Genomic DNA, 22,444 nt, shown 5'->3' with positions numbered 1-22,444 from the left:
TTTTTTTTTTTTTTAAAGATTTATTTATTATGTATACAGTGTTCTGCCTGCATGTATGACTCCAGGCCAGAAGAGGGCACCAGATCTCATTACAGATGGTTGTGAGCCACTATGTGGTTGCTGGGAATTGAACTCCAGACCTCTGGAAGAGCAGTCAGTGCTCTTAGCCTCTGAGCCATTTCTCCAGCCCCATAATGGATTCTTATAGTAACTGTGTATACGTAAAGTAGAACATTACCTCTGCTAACAAGTGCCTCAGTGGTCCTATTGCCCATACACATAGCGTCTCTTTCAGCTCTTCTCATTTAACACCCAGCCCCTGCTGGGCCAAACAGAGCTTATGCTACCCTTTATATGGGTGAGAATTTTTTTTATATATTATTCCTTGGTGGTTTTGGATTTATTTATTCACGTATATGTGTGCTCTGTCTTCATGCACAGAATCAGAGGCATCAGATCCCACTATGGTTGTGAGCCACCATGTGGTTGCTGGGAATTGAACTCAGAACCTCTGGAAGAGTAGTCAAGTGCTCTTAACCACTGAGCCATCTCTCCCGCCGCCATGGGTGAGAATTTGAAGTGTAAAAAATGAAGCAATCCAGGGAGGGGACTAAGTGAGTGCAATGCTCTAGTCTATTTATGTACTGTATTTCCTAGATTCCAAGAGTTAATTCCTGGGGCCTGGAGAGGTGGCTCAGTGGTTATGAGTCTCGGATGTCCAGAAGGCACAGGTTCTGACAGCCCTGGCCACCAGGGATGCATATGGTATGCAGACATACATGAAGGCAAAACATCCGCACACATAAAATAATAGCCTTAGACTTGGTAGCCCATGCCTGTAATTCCAGCACTAGGGGGCAGAGGCAGTCTATAGTGAGATCTTGTCTCTGAATAAAATACTTTTTTTTTTTTTAATTTTAAAGTGAAAATTTGGATTCAATATCAATGTGGTAACTTCGGCCTTACTAACCAAGTCTACATGTAGTAGGTCTGGTCAGAAAGTCCTATAGGGACCAGAGCCAGACAGGATCTGATGCCTGGAGGCATGAATTCACGGCAGAGGGCAGGTTTAGCAGCCACCCTTATGGGATAAGGATATGCGAAGACAGTCCCCACGTAGGGGCCCTTCAGTCGTTTAGGTGAGAGGGCTGGTGTAGAAGGGCATCCCGGAGTGGGTCAGACTTCGAGGCTTCTGGTGGCAGAAGTTCACAAATCCCTGGACCACAACCCTGGCAGCCACTCTGGGTGTACTCCTCGCTACAGCGCGGTTCTGGGAGTGGCTCTGTGGAGGCGGCCGCTGACTGGAGCAGCTGGAGACACCCCGAGGGTCAGCTGGGTCCCAGCCCTGGGTGCGGGGGTGGGAGGTGCACCCCGCTCCGGCGCACGCGCCTTCGCCTCCCGGTGTCTCCCGCCCCCTGGAAACCCTCCAGCATCTCGGCTGGCGCCTTTAGCCAGTGAGAAGGGAGCGGCGGGCACTGGACCAATGGGCGTCGGCGACAGTGCGGGGTGTGGTTGCCAGGGGCTGGGCCAGACCTCCTCCATCCTCTTCAGCCCGGCGGCCGCAAGTCGGGGTCTGGACTCTGATGCCACCGGCCGGGCGGGTATGGAGGCGGCCCGCTGCGCACCGGGACCTCGCGCGGACAGGTCAGGGGCGGGGGCCAGGGCGGCAGAGGGGCGGGGAGGGGTCTCCCGGCTGGGCAGGCGAGGACCGGGACCAGGATCGGGTCTCCAAGCTGGGCAGGCGCTGAGCATCCCGCGCCGCCAGCACACTCTCGTGCCGCTCCCTTGGAGTTTGGCCCGAACCAGCTCGCCCTGCTCCCCCAGGGTCTCCGATTTCCTCACTCGCAGTGCGTTCGCCCTTTACCGTGTCTCTCTGGAGCAGAGTCAAAACTGAGGTGGAACGAGGTCCCCTCCCGGGAGTCGAAGCGGAAGGTCGCGGGTGATGGTTAATTGGTTCCAAGGCCGTTGCTTTTGGCAGTCATTGCGGAATTCTGGAACGGAGTGCGAGGACTGAAAATGCAAAACTGCTCTTTTCTTTTTTTCTATCTGCCCCCCCCCCGCCGGCTTTCCTTTCTTCCTTTGAGTTCCATAGTTCTCTTAGTTTAAGCTCCGTCTTAGTTTAGACTGCTTCATACGTCTTGTTTGTGCCGCCTGTTTCTCTGCTGAGACCCCTCTTTTTGTCCGGTCCACAGGGTGAGCCTGGGAAATCAAATGGGTTGCAGTCTCAGACTGTTCCTTTCTCGTCAGCTGGGCTAACGAAAAGTTAATGGGTGTGTGTGTGTGTGTGTGTGTGTGTGTGTGTGTGTGTGTGTGAGAGAGAGAGAGAGAGAGAGATAATTGGCTTAAAACTTTGACATTGTTTGAGGATTGAAACTAAACATTTCAACTACATTCTTCGTTCACCATTCCATCACCACAGCAAATAAAGACTGGGAATGTAAGGATTTAGTCTGATGTTTAAACTAGTATTTAACTGATTCGAAACCATCTTTTAAAAAAAGTCACAAAGACGTTGGAGTATAATACCCCCCTCCTCCAATGTCGATCTCAGGTGGACTAGGCTCACCTCAGACTTGGTAATGAGGATGACTTTGAACTTCAGATCCTCTACCTCTGACTGGGCTGTTTTGGTCTTTCATCAAGTAAATTCTACAAACATGATAGCTGTTCTGAAATTTGTTTACACCCTCCCCCTTTTGAGAACAACAACAAAAAATATATATATTTGCAAGTATAGGGTCGGGTTATTTAAAGTTGGCATTCAGTGTCTCTGTTTAAGATGTGCGCCGGGGGGGTGGTGGTGCCCGTCTTTTAGTCCTAACACGCAAGAGCCAGAGGCAGGCGGATCTCTCTTAGTTCCCGGCCAGCTGGTCTACAGAGTAAGTTCCAGGACAGCTAGGGCTACACAGTGAAACACTGTCTTGGGGCGGGCAGGATTTAGTTTTATGAATTTAGAGAAGTAAATTTTATGGGGCTATGGTTTTATTTTTATCCCTTTCTGTTGTTGTTTTGCCTTTTTGTTTGTTTTGTCTTGAGACAGGTCTTATGTAGCCTTGGTCAGACTGGAACTCTCCATCTAAACCAGGCTGGCCTTGAACTCATTTAGGGCTGTCTGCCTCAGCTCCCCGTGACTCGTGATTTTAGGGAACAAGAAGGACTTGACTCTGAAATTGGGGCCAGGTGGCGGCTGTTTTTTTCATCTTCTGCACTTGAACCTTAAAGGTGTAATTTTAAAGTTTCCCCTCCTCTCCAATATTTTCTTCCAAAGAAGCCAGCTCTTTAATTTTCAGTTGCCATCAAAGGGGACTCTGTGAGTCACTGTTTCTCCTGCCCTAGGTAGCTTTTGCCACTCTTAGCTCATCTCTTGCTAAAAGGGGGTGCACGTCTGGCTTTTAGGTAGTCGTTGAGAGAGAGAGAGAGAGAGAGAGAGAGAGAGAGAGAGAGAGAGAGAGAAGACTGACTCTCAGGGCAATCCAGTAATCCAGGCCAACCCCATACTCGAAACCCTTCTTTCCTAGCCTGCCAAGGGTCTCGTATGGGCATGGATCACCAGGCCTGGGTGTACTCCTGTCCTGTCCTGGTGTAACACTTTCTTGTTTTGTTTTGTTTTCAAGGTGGTCTTGTATAATTTGGACTTACCTTGAACTCTTTTTTTTTTTTTTTTGGTTTTTCGAGACAGGGTTTCTCTGGCTTTGGAGCCTGTCCTGGAATTACCTTGAACTCTTAATATTCTGCTCCCACCTCCCTGCTGCCAGGATCGCAGGTACGCAGCAGCGGTACCAAAGATAGAAGCCAGGGCTTTGAGCTTAACTCATTTTTTAAAAAAAATTTAGTTATTATTGGCAGGCATGGTGCTCACATACTTTTAGTCCCCGTATGTGAGAGGCAGAGGCAGGCAGATCTCTGTGAGTTCAGGCCAGCCTGACCTACAGAGTATATCTAATTTTTTTAAGTTATTTATTATTATTAATGAATGGTGGTGGGTGTTATAGCATAAATATGGAAGTCAAAAGACAATCTGTGAAGTCAGTTTTGGGTCTGGGGAGGAAACTCTAGACACCAGGTCTGCGTGTCAAGCACCTTCACTGCTGAGCCATCTTTCCAGTTCCTAAACTTTTGATGAAAGACTTGAATACAGATCTCCTAGTATTAATAATGCCTTTAGTTGTATGGGTAACAGCTAACCTTTAACTTTCCTGTGGTTTTTCCCCCTTTGGCTGACTTGTCTTTCAACAAACAGAGAGTATTAGCAAGCGAATTTCAACTATTCTCCTTCTGTTAGAAACTGGAGGTAGACTGTAAAACCACACTCAGGAACTTTGCTGAGCCGAGACAGTTTGTGCTGCTGATTCCCTGGGGGTAGCAGGTTGCGAGCATTGGGGCTGACTGAACTTTTTGCTAGTTATGCTGGAGTTGGTGGTGTGGCTCAGGGTCAGAGCGCTTGTTTGGCGTGTCAGAGGCCTTAGGTTTGACCCCAGCAGTACATATGCACAGGTAGACTCGTTGGTGTGTGTTGGTATGCTCAGCATGGTTATGCATAGCTGCAAGTTTAGAGTCAGCTTGGACTACATAGTGAGCCAGCCCCAGGCCAACCAGGGCTACACAGGGAAATCGTATCTTTTTTTTTTTTTACTTTTATAATGATTCTTTGTGGATTTCACAGCATGTATTCTGATCTCACTTATTTCCCTGTCCCCTCACATCTGCCCTCTGCCCATGTAACACATCCCAAAACAAAACCAAATTTAAAAGAAAAACCAAACAAAATAAACAAAACAGAAACAGAGAGAGAAAGAAAAAAACCAAACAAACAAAACAGAGAGAGAGAGAGAGAGGGAAGAATCTCGCGTGGAAGCTGCAGTGTGTTCCCTTGAGTCACAGTTTACCCTGAAGTCCATTCATCTTTATTTGCAAGTGTTTGTGGCTACAATCATTGACCTGGCTCCAGGCCTCTGGCTTCTGCTTCGCCACCTGCCACCGATAATGTGCTCTCACTGGGGCTCCTCTTGGATGTTCTGTAGTTGTCTTGTGTTGGGGAGATCCCGTTGTTTTGGATCTGTAGGTTCGTCCCCTTCACATGCTCCAACAGATCACAGGTGGGGTGGGTGTTGGACACTCATAACGTAGTGTGGTTCTGGCCCTGGGTGGTAGCTGGGTTGGTTAGCCCGCCTGCTTTCCATCCTAGTCACTCTCCAGCACCACCCTGGTGAGTTCACCCAGTGCAGCCTACAGCAAGGAGCAGGGCCAGTAGGGAGACCCTAGCTTAGCCCTCTCCACAAATGTGATTTCCCTTTAGAAATAAAATCTGAAAGCTTGGTGTGGCCTGAAACCCAGTGCTGTGGGATCCGTGGGGCGCTTGGCTATCAGCCATCTCCAGGTTTAGTGTGAAACCCTGACTCAAACATGTATTTCATAGTTACACACAGAGACAAAGACGGAGAAACACCCGGCTCAGGAGTTCATCAAGGTCACGTTTGGCTACTTAGCAAATTCAAGGCCAGCTTGGGCTGCGTGAGACCCTAACTTAAAAGGAGCCCCTCCCCAGACTAGAGTGATGACTTCACTGATTAAGAGCACTTATTGCTCTTACAGAACACCTGTGTTCAGATCCCAGCACATACGTAGTGGCTCACGGTCATCTATAACTATAGTTCTTAGGGACCCAAAGCCTCCTTCTGGCCTCCTCAGACACTTGGAGCATGGAAACAGGCAAAACACTCATACACATAAAATAAGATGGAAAGGAAAAAGGAAAGAAAATTTGAATACTCTTGACTGGGAACCATGCCTTGCCTAGTTTTATCAACAGTGCCTACCGTGCAGGGCAGGTAGGTTTTGTTGGTTGGTTGGTTTGTTTGTTTGTTTATGGCGAAGGGCACAGCCATCCTAGACAGGAAAGAATATCCTGTAACAAGTTCCTTCTTGCCAGAGTCCTTTGCTCTAAGCAGAACGGTTTCTGGCTCCTTAGACTTTCCTGTGCAAACACTACCGTTTTCTTGGCCTTGGTGCCCATTGAAAGAACAAGTTAATGTTTGTTCTTAGCAGAGCAGCGAGAATGTTTGAATTGAATCTTCTGGGGAGGATGCAGAGCTGTATCCAGCTGGGTGTTGGTTGGTTGGAGGGCCTAGATAATTCCTTTAGTTCCCCTGCTGGAGACCAGCTCCTCCAGAGAGCTGGGGCCTCTGACAAGCCACAGTCCCTTGGAAGTTGGTTCACCAGGGGTAATTTTCTGTTCCACATAATCTTGACTGCCTTGTCAAGCATTCTTCTTGGGCTTTTTGGTCTTTGTTTGATTTCTTTTTTAAGTTTTGTTTATTTTTTTTATTTTTAACTATGTGTATGTACATGTCTGTGCAAGTTCTTAAGGAGGCCAGAGGAGTCAGATCCCCCTGGTGCCGAAGTTACAGCCTGATATAGGTACTGGGAAAGAGAACTGAACTTGGGACCTCTGTAAGAGCTATACATGGTACTTTTAAATCTCTCCAGCCCTAAATGCTGCGTGCGTGCATGCATGTGTGCATGCGCGTATGCAATGGAGTCTCATTGTATAGATCAGGCTGGTCTGTAACCCCTTTTTTAAAAAGTTACTACATTTATTTATTTATTTTAACATTTATTTCTTTATTGCATGTGTTGGGTGGCAGTTGAGGCTGGAGGACCACCTGTGGGAATCTGTTCCTCCTTCCACCACATGGTCCCAAGGATTGCTTTAACCACTGGCTATTGCACTGACCTAGACCTGATCATAAACTTTTAAGCCATGTGTCTCAACCTCCCCAGTCCTGGGATTGCGCTTGTTATCCACCATGTCCTGCAAGATAAACTACCCCCCCCCTTTTAAAAAAAGATTTAGTTATTTAAGCTGGGTAGTGGGGGTACACACCTTTAATCTCAGCACTCGGGAGGAAGAGGCAGGTAGAGATCCCTGAGTTTGAGGCTATCCTGGTCTACAGAGTTCCTGGATAGCCAGGGCTACACAGAGAACCCTTATCTTGAACCCTCCCCCTCCAAAATATTTGTTTTTATTTCATTTACATTGGTGCTTTTTCTGCATGCATGTCTGTGTGAAGATGGTAGATCCTCTGGAACTGGAGTTACAGTAGTGAGCTGCCTTGTGGGTGCTGGGAATTGAACCCAGGTCCTCTGGAAGAGGCCAGTGCTCTTAACCACTGAGCCATCTCTCCAGCCCCTGCAAGATATATCTTTAGCATATGAATTACAATGACAAGTTTTAAGATTTTTTTTTCATTAACAGTATATAGGAAATTTTCGCACAGGCTTTTGAAAAATTAAATTATTGCTGTTTATTAATTAGCCTTGCAGGGGAGAGCGCCGATAGATTTCAGTAAGTTAGACGAAAACTGCAGTCTGATAGAGGATGGATTGTTTTCCTGCTGGAACACAGTGCGAGTTTCTCGTGGTGATTCACTGTGTGCAGAAAACTGAAGGCTAAAGTAGGGAGGGACTTTTTTTGTTGTTGTTTTTTTTGAGACAGGGTTTCTCTGTAGCTTTGGTGCCTGTCCAGGAACTAGCTCTTGTAGACCAGGCTGGCCTCGAACTCCCAGAGATCCGCCTGCCTCTGCCTCCCGAGTGCTGGGATTAAAGGCGTGCGCCACCACCGCCCGGCGGGAAGGACATTTAAAAAAAAAAAAAAAATATATATATATATATATTTATTATGTATACAATATTCTTTCTGCATGTATGCCTGAAGGCCAGAAGAGGTCACCAGACCTCATTACAGATAGTTGTGAGCCACCATGTGGTTGCTGGGAATTGAACTCAGGACCTCTGGAAGAGCAGGCAGTGCTCTTAACCACTGAGCCATCTCTCCAGCCCCGGGAGGGACATTTTGATTGAATGAAATTCTGAAGTTCTTTTGGACTTGTCATTCTCCTCCTTCCCCCTGCTGAGTGATGAGGTACAAGACTGCACCCCACACCTGGTTTTAGGTTAGGGGTATTGAACCGGGGACTTCATTCGTGCTAGGCAAGCGTTCTGTTGATTGCGCTACATCCTCAGCCTTCAGCTGTATATTTGTTTTGTTTTAGAGCAGGTCTCACCATTTAGCCTCGGCTGGCCCTGGACTCGAGATCCTTCCACCTCAGCCTCTGGAGTACTGGCGCCACAGGCTGTCACCACCATTCCAGGCCTTAGACTATATTTCAGAGAAGGGGAGATCAGTCAGGATAAAGTGAGCAACAGGAGTGTTGACACTTGTGCGTGCTTGGGCTTCATAGCAGCTTCGTCGCTTTAAAGAAAGTGGGGCAGGTGCCATTGTCTTCATTTCATGCACGGGAACTGAGACAGTTGGGCCTACTGGTTCCCATCAGTGTTAGCCGCTCAGGAGGCTGAGCTGAGGAGATCATTGTAGCCCAGGAAATTAAGTCCAGCCTGGGTAACAGTGAGACCAGCTGCAGTGACACCTAAGTAAGAATGACCAACAACAGAAGAAAGAAGAAGGGTATGCTGTACCTAAGATTATAGGAGTAAATGACGCTGCAAAAATACAGTTTTGGGGGCTGATGAGACCACCTAGTGGCTAAAAGCACCACTGTCAAGCCTTGAATTTGATTTTCCGAACCCAAGAAAGAACCAACTCCTATAATTTGTTCTCTGACTTCTATGCGTGTACTGTGGCACATGTGTCCTGCCCCAGGCACACGCAAATAAATGTAATAAGACAAATTACACTCTTTCTTAGCCTGAGCTATTTAAGTGGGATGGAGAGGTGGCCCGGTGGTTAAGAACATTCACTGCTCTTCCAGAGGACCTCCAACAGATTAAATGACTCTCAACTCCCTATAATTTAATCTCCAGGGCAGTCTGATATCCTCTCTGGTCTCCGTGGACACACATATACTCTTTTAAAGAGTCTAGGGAGGGGAGCTGGAGAGATGGCTCAGTGGTTAAGAGCACTGGCTGCTCTTTCAGAGGTCCTGAGTTCAATTCCCAGCAACCACATGGCGGCTCACAACCATCTGTAATGAGATCTGGTGCCCTCCTCTGGCATGCGGGCATACATGGAGGCAGAATGTTGTATACATAATAAATAAATTAAAAAAAAAGTCTAGGGAGTGTGGAGAGTAAGATTTAGGGGTGGATATGATACATTAAAATACATTCGTTTTATAAATGTATGAAATTATAAAAGGCTAAAATATAAAGGAAATAAACATTTAAAAACAAATAAAATTCAGGCTTTTGACTTTTGTGGGCTCCTATACTATCATGTATTATCAAAGCATATAATGCAGATATTTGAGTTTTAGCCTCAAACTCAGTGGCAACCCTGCTATCAAATCCTGGGTGCTGGACTGAGGCATGAGCCACCATGCCCAGCTGCTGCAGATGTTCTGGATGTCACTTGTGCACATAAATGATAGCACAGATACAATTACATTTAACTTATTTTTAGAGCAAGCTGTTTAAGAAATCAAACATTTTGGTCATGTACAAGTAATTATCGGTTTTATCCCAAGTTAAAGTATTTGGTGAGCCCCCCAGCCTGGGGCATCCTGGGTACCAGCTCTGCCCCAGCCCAGGACTATGTAGTTGGCATCATCAGGGAAAAGAATGTACATTCATCTTTACCCTGGAAAGAAAAGAATGGGAACCTCCCCACGAGAGAAAGTGTAACCAGGAGGAGAGAACCGGATGACAGGAAGATGGGTTTCGGTTCTGAGTGCCAGCCATTCATAGGTTCCTAGGGGACAGTACATCCTTACTTTGGGGTCAAGTCATGCGTACTTACTAACATTTGTAAGGGGGTAGAATGGTGCACACCTGTAATCCCAGCACTCCAGAGGTAGAAACAGGATGCTCAGGAGTTAAAGGCCATTGTGGACTACTTGACAAACATCGAATCTTAAAAAATAAATTAATTAATTAAATTAAATTAAAAAAAATGTTGAGCCCTTGAAAAAGTTAAGGTACCTCTTTGTTTGGGTCATTCAACTGATTGGTTGGTTTTTCTCCAGCTCTGTGTATAAGATGTGAGCCAAAGCCGGGCGATGGTGGCGCACGCCTTTAATCCCAGCACTCGGGAGGCAGAGGCAGGCGGATCTCTGTGAGTTCGAGACCAGCCAGGTCTACAGAGCTAGTTCCAGGACAGGCTCCAAAGCCACAGAGAAACCCTGTCTCAAAAAAACCAAAAAAAAAAAAAAAAAGATGTGAGCCAAATCAAAAGGGAGCCACACTAAATAAATTCCTTGCTGTGTTCTTGGAGCTATAAGGATGCTAAAGTCTGCTGCCAGCTCTCTCTTCTCATTGCCTCATCCACGGTCTTTCTGTGTAACCTTGGCTGTCCAGGATCTCATTCTGTAGACCAGGCTGTCCTCGAACTGACAGAGATCCACCTGCACTGAGATCAAAGGTGTGCACCGCCACTGCCGGGCCAAACGGGCCTCTTGGGAGATGGATTTTCCATCCCTGGCTTCACTTAAGTTCCCTCCAGACTGGAGCAGCTTCTCGAGGGGAAGACAGCTGGACCTAAAATATTGGCATTTCCCCTTGTTGCGGGAGGACGATGTCAAAGGAGTCTTCTCTGAATTGTCTAATTTGTTCTTGATGTGTCTTTTTTCAGGAACAGTATTTCATTCTTGTCAGATTATTCTTAGAGTCTCAGTGTGTATAAAAATATGACTTTCCAAGGTTGACTAAATTTAGAATTTGGACAAGGTGAATTTTATTTAATTTCATTTATAATTCCAGTTGCTTGGGCTGCAAAAGCAGAATGAAACTGACCTCAAACTTACAACAGTTCTCCTGCCTCAGCCTTCCAAGTATTGGGTCATTTTCTGGTTTCTAGGAGGGAAGTTCATATAAGCCCAGATCAGCCTGAGCAACATAGGATGATACTATCTCATTAAAAAAAAAATGGTTAAAGCCCGGGTGAGTTCCAGGACAGTTAGGGCTACACAGAAAAACCCTGTCTCAAGGGAGCGTGTGTGTGTGTGTGTGTGTGTGTGTGTGGTTAATTTGCATGTTAGTAAATACTGTAATATCCAAAGTTTTGTAACTAATACTTTTTCGATGAAACTAGGCATACTGTTTGTGTACTTCAGGATGTGATTGGGGAGTGGCACAAAAATAACCATAAGTGTATAATAAAAGAAGCCTTGATGGATGTGGTGGTGCTTGCCTATAACCCTATCCTTCAGAGGTAGAGGCAGAATCAGAAGTTCAAGGCCAGCCATGGCTTCATAGTGAGTACATGGCTCTCAACAAGAAAAGGAAAAAAAAAAAACATTTTGAGTGATAGTGTCTGAAATTAAGAGTTCTGGCTAGCAAAATATAATTTTGTATGAAAATTAATTTCAGGTATAATGGAAAGAGGTAGCACTTGGAGGTCCCAGGGGTCATTAGTGTTCAGCTCTCAAGTTTAATCAAAGCCTCTGAGTTATTTAGCAGTACCCCAAGTTTAGACTTAATAACATATTTAAAAACCACACTTACCACGATAACAAACTCCCGATCTCACGCTGTCAGCCAGGGGCAGCAGAAATTTCTTACACGGTAGAGTCTGCAGCTTGGCTGAAAGGCCACGCTTACCCTTTTAACTGGCCAAAGAAAGCAAAGGAGGAAGCCAGAGGACAGGGAGGAAGCTGGTGTCCTGGAAGTGGGCAGTTTAACTGCATCTCCGGGTCATTGTCATGATAGATTCCAGTTCGTCACCGCTAACAGACCTGTACACGGTTTGCTTGACACGTCAAACCAAAGTTTGCTTTTAAAAAGTATTTTTTATTGTTGGACAGTACGGGAGGCAGAGGCAGGAGGATCTCTGTGAGTTCGAGGCCAGCCTGGTCTACAAGAGCTAGTACCGGGACAGTCTAAAGCTACAGAGAAACCGTGTCTCGAAACCAAAACAACAACAAAAATATCATAAAATAAAACCCTGCAAAAAGCATACATCATCACCCTCTCTTAAAGTTACTGTTTTGGGTTTTTTTCGTAATTAGTCAAGATAATCAGAAGATTCTTTCTGATAGGGTTTTCATTCTAGCTTCTATATTCTTACTCTCCTTCTCTCTCTCTCCTCTCTCTCATTTAAGACATGCAAGACTTAAACATTAATTTAAATGATCTATGCTCTGTACACCACTCACCATTTACAAGACTGAATCGGGTTAGGGAGTCCTGCTGTTTGAGTCCCTTTTGAATTCTGCTTGTCTTTTGAACATTCCAAGTCTTCTGATTGCTGTGCGGGTCAGCGAAAGGCTTGGCAGATCGTTGTTTTGGAAGATGATCTGTTGTAGTGAAAACAGGAATTCCCAGAGAAGCGCAGAGTGTTTCTCCTAACACCACAGCTGTAGCATAAACACGGCATAAAAGCCGGGCGGTGGTGGCGCATGCCTTTCATCCCAGCACTCGGGAGGCAGAGGCAGGCGGATCTTTGTGAGTTCGAGACCAGCCTGGTCTACAAGAGCTAGTTCCAGGACAGGCTCCAAAACCACAGAGAAACCCTGTCTCGAAAAAACAAAACAAAACAAAAAAACCAACAAAACAAAACCAAACGGCATAAAAGATGCGGATAAGAGGCGAGGGCACCCAGATGCCTGTGTTGGCACCAGCCACACCTACTCCCCAGAAGAGCTCTGCTCCAAGTCCTTTAAAAAATATGTATTTTAGTTTTATGTGTGTGGATGTTTTGCACGCATGTATGTCTGTGTACCATGTGAGTGCCTGGTGTCTGCAGAGGTCGCAAGAGGGCACTGGGTCTTCTGGAACTGAAATTACAGGTGGTTGTGAGCCACCATGTGGTTGTTGGGACCTGAACCTGGGTCCTCTATAAAAGCAGCAAGTGCTCTTAACCATGGAGCCGTCTCTGCAGCCCCTCAGAGCCCTTCTTGAGATTGTCCCAGAGCTCATGTCATTAATAGCAGTAATGGCATTGGGTTTCCGATTTCCAGCCTATACAGCAACTTTTCCAATATATTTTCATATTAAAAAGCACTATTAGCTGGGTGGTGGTGGCACACGCCTTTAATCCGGCATGGGGGGGGGGGGGGGGGGCAGAGGCAGGTGGAGCTCTCTGAGTTCAAGGTAGTCTAGTCTACTAATGCTAGTTCCAGGACAGACAGGGCTGTTACACAGAGAAACCCTGTCTCGAAAAACCAACAAAACAAAACAAAAGCAAAAGCAAAAGGCAATTATGATGTAGGTGGGTCTTCTATCTATGTGTTACTTTCATTGGTCAAATAAAGAGACTGCCTTGGCCTTTGATAGGACAGCAGCTTAGATAGGCGGAGTAGACAGAACAGAATGCTGGGAGAAAGAAGCAGAGTCAGGCAGACAGACGCCAAGACGGATGCCTGTTAGACTCATCCCGGTAAGCCACAGTCAAGTGGCGATACAGATTATTAGAAATGGGTTGAATCAATATATAAAAGCTAGCCAATAATAGGTTAAAACTAATGGGCCAGGCAGCGTTTAAAAGAATACAGTTTCCGTTTTATTATTTCCGGGGCTAAACTAGCCATGTGGGAGATGGGCAGGGCAAAAAGCAGGCCTGCTCACCTCATTACTACACAATTATTAAATTATTGTGTTTATTTTTTAGCACGACTGACTTTGTTTTTAAAGGTTTCATTCAATTTATGTGCATTAGTGTTTTGTCCACATTCATATCTGCGTGAAGGTGTTAGATTCCCTGGAACTGTAGTTACAGTTATGAGCTGCCGTGTGGGTGCTGGGAATTGAACCTGGGTCCTCTGCCCTGGAAGAGCAGTCAATGCTCTTAACTACCAAGCCATTTCTCCAGCCTGTTTGTTTGTATTTTACAACAAGGTCTTACCATGTAGTCTGGGCTAGCTTTGAACTCTTTCAGATCCTGCCTCAGCTTCCAAGTACTGGTATGCAATACTGTGCTCAACTTGTAAATCCATCTGTGTGAGAGATTTCTAGAATGTACAGAGGGAACATGTGTCAGCGAGGTGCCCAACGGATAAGCGTGTGACTTAGACACTCATGTTGCTAGTTCCTAGGTTTCTAGATTGATGGTTTTTAAGGACTGTTTTTATATTTTTGTTATGTGTGTGTGTTTCGTCTGCATGGAAGTATGTACACCACATTCATGTCTGATACCTTGAGAGACTGAGAGAGGGCATTGGATCTCCTGGAACTGGGGCTATTAGGTGGCTAGGAGCTGCCATGGAAAGTGTGTCTGGGGGCTGGAGAGATGGCTCAGTGGTTAAGAGCACTGACTGGTCTTCCAGAGGACCTGGGTTCAATTCCCAGCACCCACATGGCAGCTAACAGCTGTCCATAGCTACAGTTCCAGGGGATCTAACACTCTCATGCAGACATGAATGTGGACAAAACACCAATGCACATAAAATAAAATCTAAAGAGAACCACATGTCCACCATGGCATGTATGCCCAAATATACATACATACAAAATGTAGTTAAAGTCAAAAAATAAAATCAATATTGTGCTATAAGTTTAGGATCCTAGCAAGGACCCTGGCAGGGGAAAACCTAATTTCCCGGGACAGCGTAGCTATTGAGGGAGACTGGTTCTGCGGTGGTTAAGATGGCAGATCACATTTGAATACATTGCTTTTGTCTTTTCTGTTTATTTTATCCATAGATTCAGTTGATTTTTTTTCTCCAGTAAGAAAACAATCCCCAAGGAGCATGTGTTGTTCAGTCTTAATGTGGAGGCTGCAGGAAGCAGGCATGGTTATTTATACTGGCCTGCTGTTGGTTGTTTGTGTTTGTGTCGCTATGCCAACTCAGGCAGGAGGTCCTGACTCTTCCTAGGCATCTTTAGTTCAGCTACAGGATTCTGTGTCCATAGATTGGAGACTTGAAAGGCCTTTTCTGCTTGACATTTTATTTTCTAACTTTCCTTAGCAAGGTGTGAAATTCAGAATGTCGTTGATAATTGACAGAATTATAGAAGAAAAGGAATCCCTAAGAAGCAAAGACCAGGGCTGTGTCTGGCCCCAAAAGGACTCTGTCCCCTGTCATCTATGCTGTGTTCCCTTGTTTTCCCATTACTGCTTCTACTTCCTCTTCCTCTGTCTCTCCTGGCCTCTTGGATTTATCTAGATTACCCTTTTGTCTATTATTTGCTTAGTTTGGGTTTTTGTTGGTTGGGGTTTTTATTTGTTTTGGGGAGACAGTGTCTCATTTATCCCAGGCTAACCAAAATGACCTTGAACCACTGATCTTGCCTCCACCTCCAGAGTCCTAGGATCATTAGCTTGGCCACCACACGTGACCTTATGAGAGACATTTTTTTTTCTGTCAAAGGTATAGCCTGACAAGGGTCCTATTCCCTGGAATCTTTCTAGAGCCTCGTCTGCTTGTCTTGTCAGTTCTGCCACGGGCAAGTGTACAGGTGTTGTCATAAACATATATTCATGAAGCTAGCTGTGTGTTGTTCAAGAAATTGTCCTTGCCGGGCAGTGATGGCACACACCTTTAACCCCATCACTCAGGGAGGCAGAGGCAGGCGGATCTCTGTATGTTTGAGGCCAACCTGGTCTACAGAGTGAGTTCCAAGCCAGCCAGAGATACACAGAGAAGCCCTGTCTCAAAAACAAAAGAGTCTTGTCTGGCAAGAATCCAGGGTGTAGGATTCAAGAGTAACACTGAGATGGACTGTTGGGGGTAAGAAGTTTATTATCAGGACAGAAAGGCAACAGAAATGGCAGGGCTCTGAGGAGACTCAGGCCCATGCAGCAGAGTTGGGGTCCCTTCTTACAGATTTTACAGGAGCCTGCTGCCAGGCTGTCTCTCATTCCCTAGCAGGCACAGGAAAGGGGGAGAAGAGAACATGTCAGTGTATTGTAGTTCTTTGATATGTCTGATTGTCCAGTCTGCCAGCGCAGGGTGCTCACTTGGGGAAGTAAGAAGCCAGGTACCTGGAAGTCTGTTAGCTAAAGATTCAGGTGGTGGTCTTAGGAGGATGCCTGCCAGTTTCTGTCTGCCTGGGGATGGGGACGACTGCTGTGGGTACTGTGTCCTGAGCAACAGCCTGGTCTGGATTCTGAAGAGCTGGAGAGGTGGCTCAGTGGATTGGAGTGCTTGCCGCGCAAGCAAGGGACCCTGAGTTCAAATCCCCTGGCACCCATGTAAAAATCTGGGAGTGGCCATGCATATGCCTATATCAGCAGTGTTCTATACAAAGGAGACAGGATTGGCCAAGCTAGTTTTCTTTATTCATTAGCCAATCATATTCACAGCATACAAAGGGGAATCCCACCTCACTAGGCTTGCTGGCTGCCAGCGTAGTTACATAGTTGAGAGACCCTGTCTCATGGTGATGGAGGAAGGTCATTGGTTGATTTAATAAAGAAGCTGCTTGACCTGATAGGTTAGAACGTAGGTGGGAGGAGCAGAATGCTGGGCGGAAGAGGAAGTGAGGTCAGAGACTCGACAGCTCTCCTCTCAGGGGCAGACGCCTCAGAGAGACACGATGCTCCACTCTTGCGGGCAGAGGCGAGAGCTCTGCTCTCTGAGGCACACACGATGAAGCTCCGACCCAGGATGGACGTAGGCTAGAATCTTGCTGGTAAGCGCACCTTGGGGTGCTACACACAGATGATTAGAAATGGGCTAGTCCAGGTGCGAGAGTTAGCCAAGAAAAGGGCTGGAGCTAAAGAGCCAAGCAGTGATTGAAAGAATGCGGTGTCCGTGTAATTATTTCGGGTAAAGATAGCCGTGCGGGCAGCGGGGTGTTGGGGAGCAGCCCCACCACTCATATTACTACATCATGGGAATAAGGCAGAGAATGAGAGAACGGGACACCCAGTGTTCTCTGGCCTCCACATACATGTGCACAGGTTCATGGACATGCATGAGTGCATATACCACATACATGCATGCACGCACACACACACACACACACACACACACACACACACAAAGAGCTGTGTTTACTTTCCTAGAGTGTTCATTTCCTTTAGACTTGCCCTCATGGCCCCCTTACCCTAGAGCAGAGGGATCCTGCTGGCCTCTATGGCTATCAGTTTTTGGCAGGTGGCTTGGTGTTCTTGATTACTACTGAAGCATAAAGTGACAGTCACCTTTCATACATGTTTTAGTATAGTAGTGGACCAGAATGCCTGCCTCTTTTCCCCGGCATTTGCTGTTTAATGACTGTAGACCCACGTAGCCTCATTGAGACGTGTCTCAGTGTCCCCAGAGAGCCTGTGCTAAACTGGATCCCCGAAATCTGATATCAGAATCACAGGCAAGGGAGTCTGATTGCTCATCTGGGGTCAGGTGTCTTCCGGATGTGTTGATTGATGGTCATGGAGACGTGGTACAGAATAACCGTGTCCCCTCCCCAAGAGGCCGCAGTGTAGCTGAGGTTGGCCTGCACCATAGAGACTGCTCCTTAGTGTGCTGGGTGTGGGCTTGTGCCGCCACAACGTTCACATACTTCACTACTTTTCCTTTTCTTTCTTGAGGCAGGGTCTCTGTCTATCTCTACATAGCCTGACTATCCTAGAACTTGCTGTGTAGATTAGGCTGGCCTCTAGCTCACAGAGATCCTCCTGCCTCACACAATAGATAGATGAATGTAATAAGAGTCATTTTAGAGTTTGTCTTTCCCATAGCAGCTTACCAGCCCTCCCTTGCGCACCAGGTGAGTTACCTCTCCTGAGCTTTGTTGCTGTCCTCGGTCCCAGCGCATTTCTTGCATTAGTGGCCAGGATAATCCTTCTCGCTTGTCGCCTCACTGATAACATCTGAGACTGACAAGCAGTGTTTGTGACCAGTAAAAGAACTGTTCGCTTCAGTCCCTCCTGGGAAAGCCATGGCCGAGTCTCGCTGTCCTCACTGTCCTCACTTTCCACAAGCCGTATCCTGTTCCCTTCCTGTGGAGTGGCTTTGCTCTCCCCAGGACCTCGGGGGACACACCCTCGTTGTGTCCCTCAGCATCCTTCTCTGGTGGAGACATCACTCATGACTGTTCAGCTGCGAGCTCCAGAGCTCGCAGGGAATGTTGAGAGAGTGGCCTAGAGGTGGAGGTGGAGATTGTTCAAGATTATCGAGTATCTGAAACAGTAGGCAAGCCGTCCATCAGGGAACGGTCCACAGCAGCGGTAGAAGGGAGAGAGATCTTCCAGCGAGCGAGCTACCTCTGATTGATCTTGGGCAAATATCTTCACAGTTAACCTTCTCTCAGCTCCCTGGAAATACCCTGTGTGCAATTGGTTGCAGTATTCAAGGGCAAACTGGCTATAGAGGCACACTCCTTTAATCCCAGCACCAGGGAAGCAGAAGCTGGCAGATCAAGGGCAGAGGAACTGATAAGTTATTCAGCCCATGAAGGGGGAGAGTCTTCTGTTTTGTGTTAATTTCATTGGTTAAATAAAGAGACTGCCTTGGCCCTTTAATAGGACAGAAAGTTAGGTAGGCGGAGTAGGCAGAACAGAATGTTGGGAGAAAGAAGCCGAGTCAGTCAGTCACCATGATTCTCCTCTCCGAGGTGGACACAGGTTAGGATCGTACCGGTAAACTACCACCTTGTGGTGGTACACAGATTGTTAGAAATGGGTTAATCTAGATGTGAGAGCTAGCCAGTAAGAGGCTAGAGCTAACAGGCCAAGCAGTGTTTAAAAGAATACCGTTTCCGTGTAATTATTTCGGGGCATAAGCTAGCTGGCGGCCAGGAGCCGGGCGGCAGGAACATGGCCCGCAGCTCCTTCAACAAGCCCATAGTTAGGAAATAAACATTTATCAACATGTCTTATTTTTGTAACTCTTAACTGTTTTTTTTATTTGGGAAAATAATTGACTTTTGCATCTACGCCTTTCCCTAGCTCACTAACCCACACCCATTCTTGGGATTGTCTTTGTCTTTTCTAATAAACTATGTCTATAATTATTTAGAAATTTAATTTGCAAAAATGTTACCAAAAAAAAAAGTTCAAAAGTAACCTTTGCCCTTCACCTCAGTTTATCTCTTGTGTAATAGTGACTCCCATATTAGAAAACAACAAGAAGCCGGGCAGTGGTGGCGCACACCCTTAATCCCAGCACTCGGGAGGCAGAGGCAGGCGGATCTCTGTGAGTGTGAGGCCAGCTTGGTCTACAAAATGAATCCAGGATGGCCTGGAAATGTTACACAGAAAAACCCTGTTTCAAAAAAAAAAAAAGGTGGGTAGTAGTCAGGTGAATGTCTTTGATCCTAGCACTCAGGAGGTAGAGGCTGGTGGAGCTCTGTGTTTGAGACCAGCATGATCTACAGAGCAAGTTCCAGGAAAGAACAACGTAGTACTCAGCATCTCTTTTTTGTTTTGTTTTGAGACAGGGTTTCTTTGTGTCCTGCTGTCCTGGAACTAGCTGTGTAGACCAGACTGCCCTCAAACTCACAGAGATCTGCTTGCCCCTGTCTCCGAGTGCTGGAATTAAAAGTGTGCACCACCACTGCCTGGCACCTCAACCTCTCATTACTGGAGATCTTAACGGGATGTTAGGCTTGGTTGTTTAGACAGGTTTTGCTGGTCGAGGCTAGCCTCAAGCTGGAAGAGTCCTGGGAAGCATGATGCCCGGCATGGCAGTCTTCGTCATAGTGAGGCTCCTCCTTTCTCCACTCTGCCTTTCCCCACTCCGTGGTCATGACCATCGTCCATGAAGTCCTGTGATGTGATCATGTTTGTCCCATTTCCTTCCACCACAGTTAATCAAATCAGCAAAGTTACGGGTTTAGGAAATGGGGCTTTGGGGAATTGAGTAGGTTATGAGGGCAGAGGCTTCAGGAGGATGGAATAGGGAAAAAAAAAAGAAAGAAAACAAACTTTTGTGTCCATATGGTAGACTGTCGGAGCTGTGGGGGTTGGGACTGGAGACAGGCTTCTCACATTAACAGCACATTCTGCTTCTGCTAAAGGAGACTTTCAGGTTACTTCTTGTTTATTTTCTCAGGGCCTGTGCCCATCCTCAGCCTCTGATTTGATTTAGAATTCCTGTGGCTATGTGTACGTGTTACAGTCCTATAGCATCTGTTTACTGTTCCGTTCAGGACAGAATGCTTTCGTGATACCCTGTTATTTACATCTGCCCAGCTTGCCCAGGCTTGCTGGGAGGAATTGAGTGCTGTCTGGGTGCAGCCTTGAAGACACGCCCGGCACACTGATTGTTAGAGGCGTTGAAAGGACTGCTCCAGGCTTTGGGGTGTTCAGTCGGAGTGTAGCTTTGTTTAGGTTTCAGGAGGTGTGGGGAGGAGTGGGGAGGAGAGGGGATGGTCTTTAGCTGTGCCAGAAGGCAGCACAGATTTGGTTTAGTGTTGAGGACAGAGAGAGAGCCTTGAGCAAAGGCAGGTTTGCAGCAGCTGTTGGGAAATGCTAAGCTGTAGCCTCGGAGGCTCTTCTCCGGTTAACCCTTTCCTACACTCATTTTAGATGCCATCTTTGCAAATCTACACCAGTCCCCCTGGATACCAACACTGTTCACCCTGCATTGAGGATGGAAATAGAAACCTCAGGAGAAATGCAGGGACCCATAGAGAGGTCAGAAATGGGTTGCAGTGGGAGGAGGGGCTGGTATTGTTAGTGCTCCATGGTTTTCTTGTTTGTTCCTTTGTTTAGTTTGTTCTGCAGTGCTGGGGTTTGAACCCATGGCTTTACTATATAGTACTGATGACCTGGAATTCACTGTGTAGACCAAGCTAGCTTCAGATCACAGAAGTCTGCCTGCCTCTGCATCCCCAGTGCTGGGATTATAGGTGTATGACAACATCACCTGGCCATTTTTTTTCCTAACAAGAAGTCTGTCTCAGAGCTGCAAGTGTGGCTCCGTGGTGTATTAATTACTAGCTTAGTCTGCCCAAGGACCAGAATTCAATCCCTATCACTACCTAAAATGCTAGATGATGGATGGGTGGATGGATGGATGGTAGGTGGGTGGGTGGATGGTGGGTGGGTGGATGGTGGGTGGATGGGTGGATGGTAGATTAAAAGGGAGCCTGGAGAGATAGTTTAGTGGTAAGATCACTTGCTGCTCCTCCAGAGGACCTGACTTCAGTCCTACCAACATGCACCTCGCGGCTCACAACCACCTGTAACTCCAGCTCCAGGGATGTTTGCCCTCTTCTGGCTCCCTGTGGTGTCAGTCTGTGTATTCCTTAATACTAAGGAACTGTTCTCTGCAGAACAAATATTACTACTGCCAGACCTTGTTGATTTTGAGACACCATGAAGCCCCAGACTGTCCTCAAATCAAGGCCATCCTAGCTACACCCCCTGCCCCCCGTCCTGGGACTGCAGGTGTGAGCAGCCATGCATGGCCCTGATTGCAGATCTTAGGGAAGTCAAGGTTAGCAGCTGAGTCCCTGTTTTCTTCTCATAGAAACAGCTTCAAAAAAGAACTAAAATAAGCCGGGCGATGGTGGCGCACGCCTTTAATCCCAGCACTCGGGAGGCAGAGGCAGGCGGATCTCTGTGAGTTCGAGACCAGCCTGGTCTACAGAGCTAGTTCCAGGACAGGCTCCAAAGCCACAGAGAAACCCTGTCTCGAAAAAAACCAAAAAAAAAAAAAAAAAAGAACTAAAATAATCTGCTTCTTAGGTACAACTTGGACTTTTGCTGTTAAAACTTGGGCATGACTCTTCAAGCCTCTGCTTCTTCATCTTAGGTGTGAGGAATCAGTCTTAATTCCTAGGGTTGCTTTAAGGAATCAACAAAACAAGACACACACAAAACACTCAGACCAGGTTGTTTTGGAACAGGATGAGTACTTGATGCACAGTTTAAAACAAAAAGAAAGGGCTGTGTGTGGCTCCATGCACAGGCTTGGTGGGTGAGTGGGCCTGCGTGGTAGTGGGTGGATCTGTGTGGTAGTGGGTGGACCTGTGTGGTAGTGGGTGGGATCTGTGTGTTTGTGGGTGGGATCTGAATGGTAGTGGGTGGGCCTTCATGATAGTGGTGGACCTGCATGGTTGTGGGACCTGTGTGGTAGTGGGTGGGCCTGTGTGGTAGTGGTGGCCCTGCGTGGTAGTGGTGGACCTGCGTGGTAGTGGGTGGACCTGCATGGTAGTGGGTGGACCTGTGTGGTAGTGGGTGGGATCTGTGTGGTAGTGGGTGGACCTGTGTGGTAGTGGGTGGACCTGCGTGGTAGTGGGTGGACCTGTGTGGTAGTGGTGGACCTGCGTGGTAGTGGGTGGATCTGTATGGTAGTGGGTGGATCTGTGTGGTAGTGGGTGGACCTGTGTGGTAGTGGGTGGGATCTGTGTGGTAGTGGTGGATCTGTATGGTTGTGGGTAGACCTGCATGGTAGTGGTGGACCTGTGTGGTAGTGGGTGGGCCTGTGTGGTAGTGGGTGGACCTGTGTAGCAGTGGTGGACCTGCGTGGTAGTGGGTGGATCTGTGTGGTTGTGGGTGGACCTGCGTGGTAGTGGTGGACCTGCGTGGTAGTGGTGGATCTGTGTGGTAGTGGGTGGGATCTGTGTGGTAGTGGGTGGACCTGTGTGGTAGTGGTGGACC

General features: G+C 47.0%; 1 protein-coding gene across 1 annotated transcript in view; it reads left to right on the top strand.

The window, feature by feature from the left end:
* Nucleotides 1–1,556: 1,556 nt before the first annotated feature.
* The window catches only part of Tulp3 (tubby like protein 3), a 37,838-nt gene continuing 16,950 nt past the window's right edge, over nucleotides 1,557–22,444 (top strand). Inside the window, exon 1 of the mRNA XM_005365282.3 lies at nucleotides 1,557–1,644. Coding sequence (XP_005365339.1) covers nucleotides 1,604–1,644 — 41 coding nt within the window. The 5' untranslated portion in view covers nucleotides 1,557–1,603. The remainder of the gene's footprint in view (nucleotides 1,645–22,444) is intronic.

The sequence above is a fragment of the Microtus ochrogaster genome, unplaced genomic scaffold (assembly GCF_000317375.1).
Source record: "Microtus ochrogaster isolate Prairie Vole_2 unplaced genomic scaffold, MicOch1.0 UNK1, whole genome shotgun sequence".
In the NCBI taxonomy this organism is placed as follows: domain Eukaryota; kingdom Metazoa; phylum Chordata; class Mammalia; order Rodentia; family Cricetidae; genus Microtus; species Microtus ochrogaster.
This window is presented reverse-complemented; position numbering and strand designations above follow the sequence as displayed.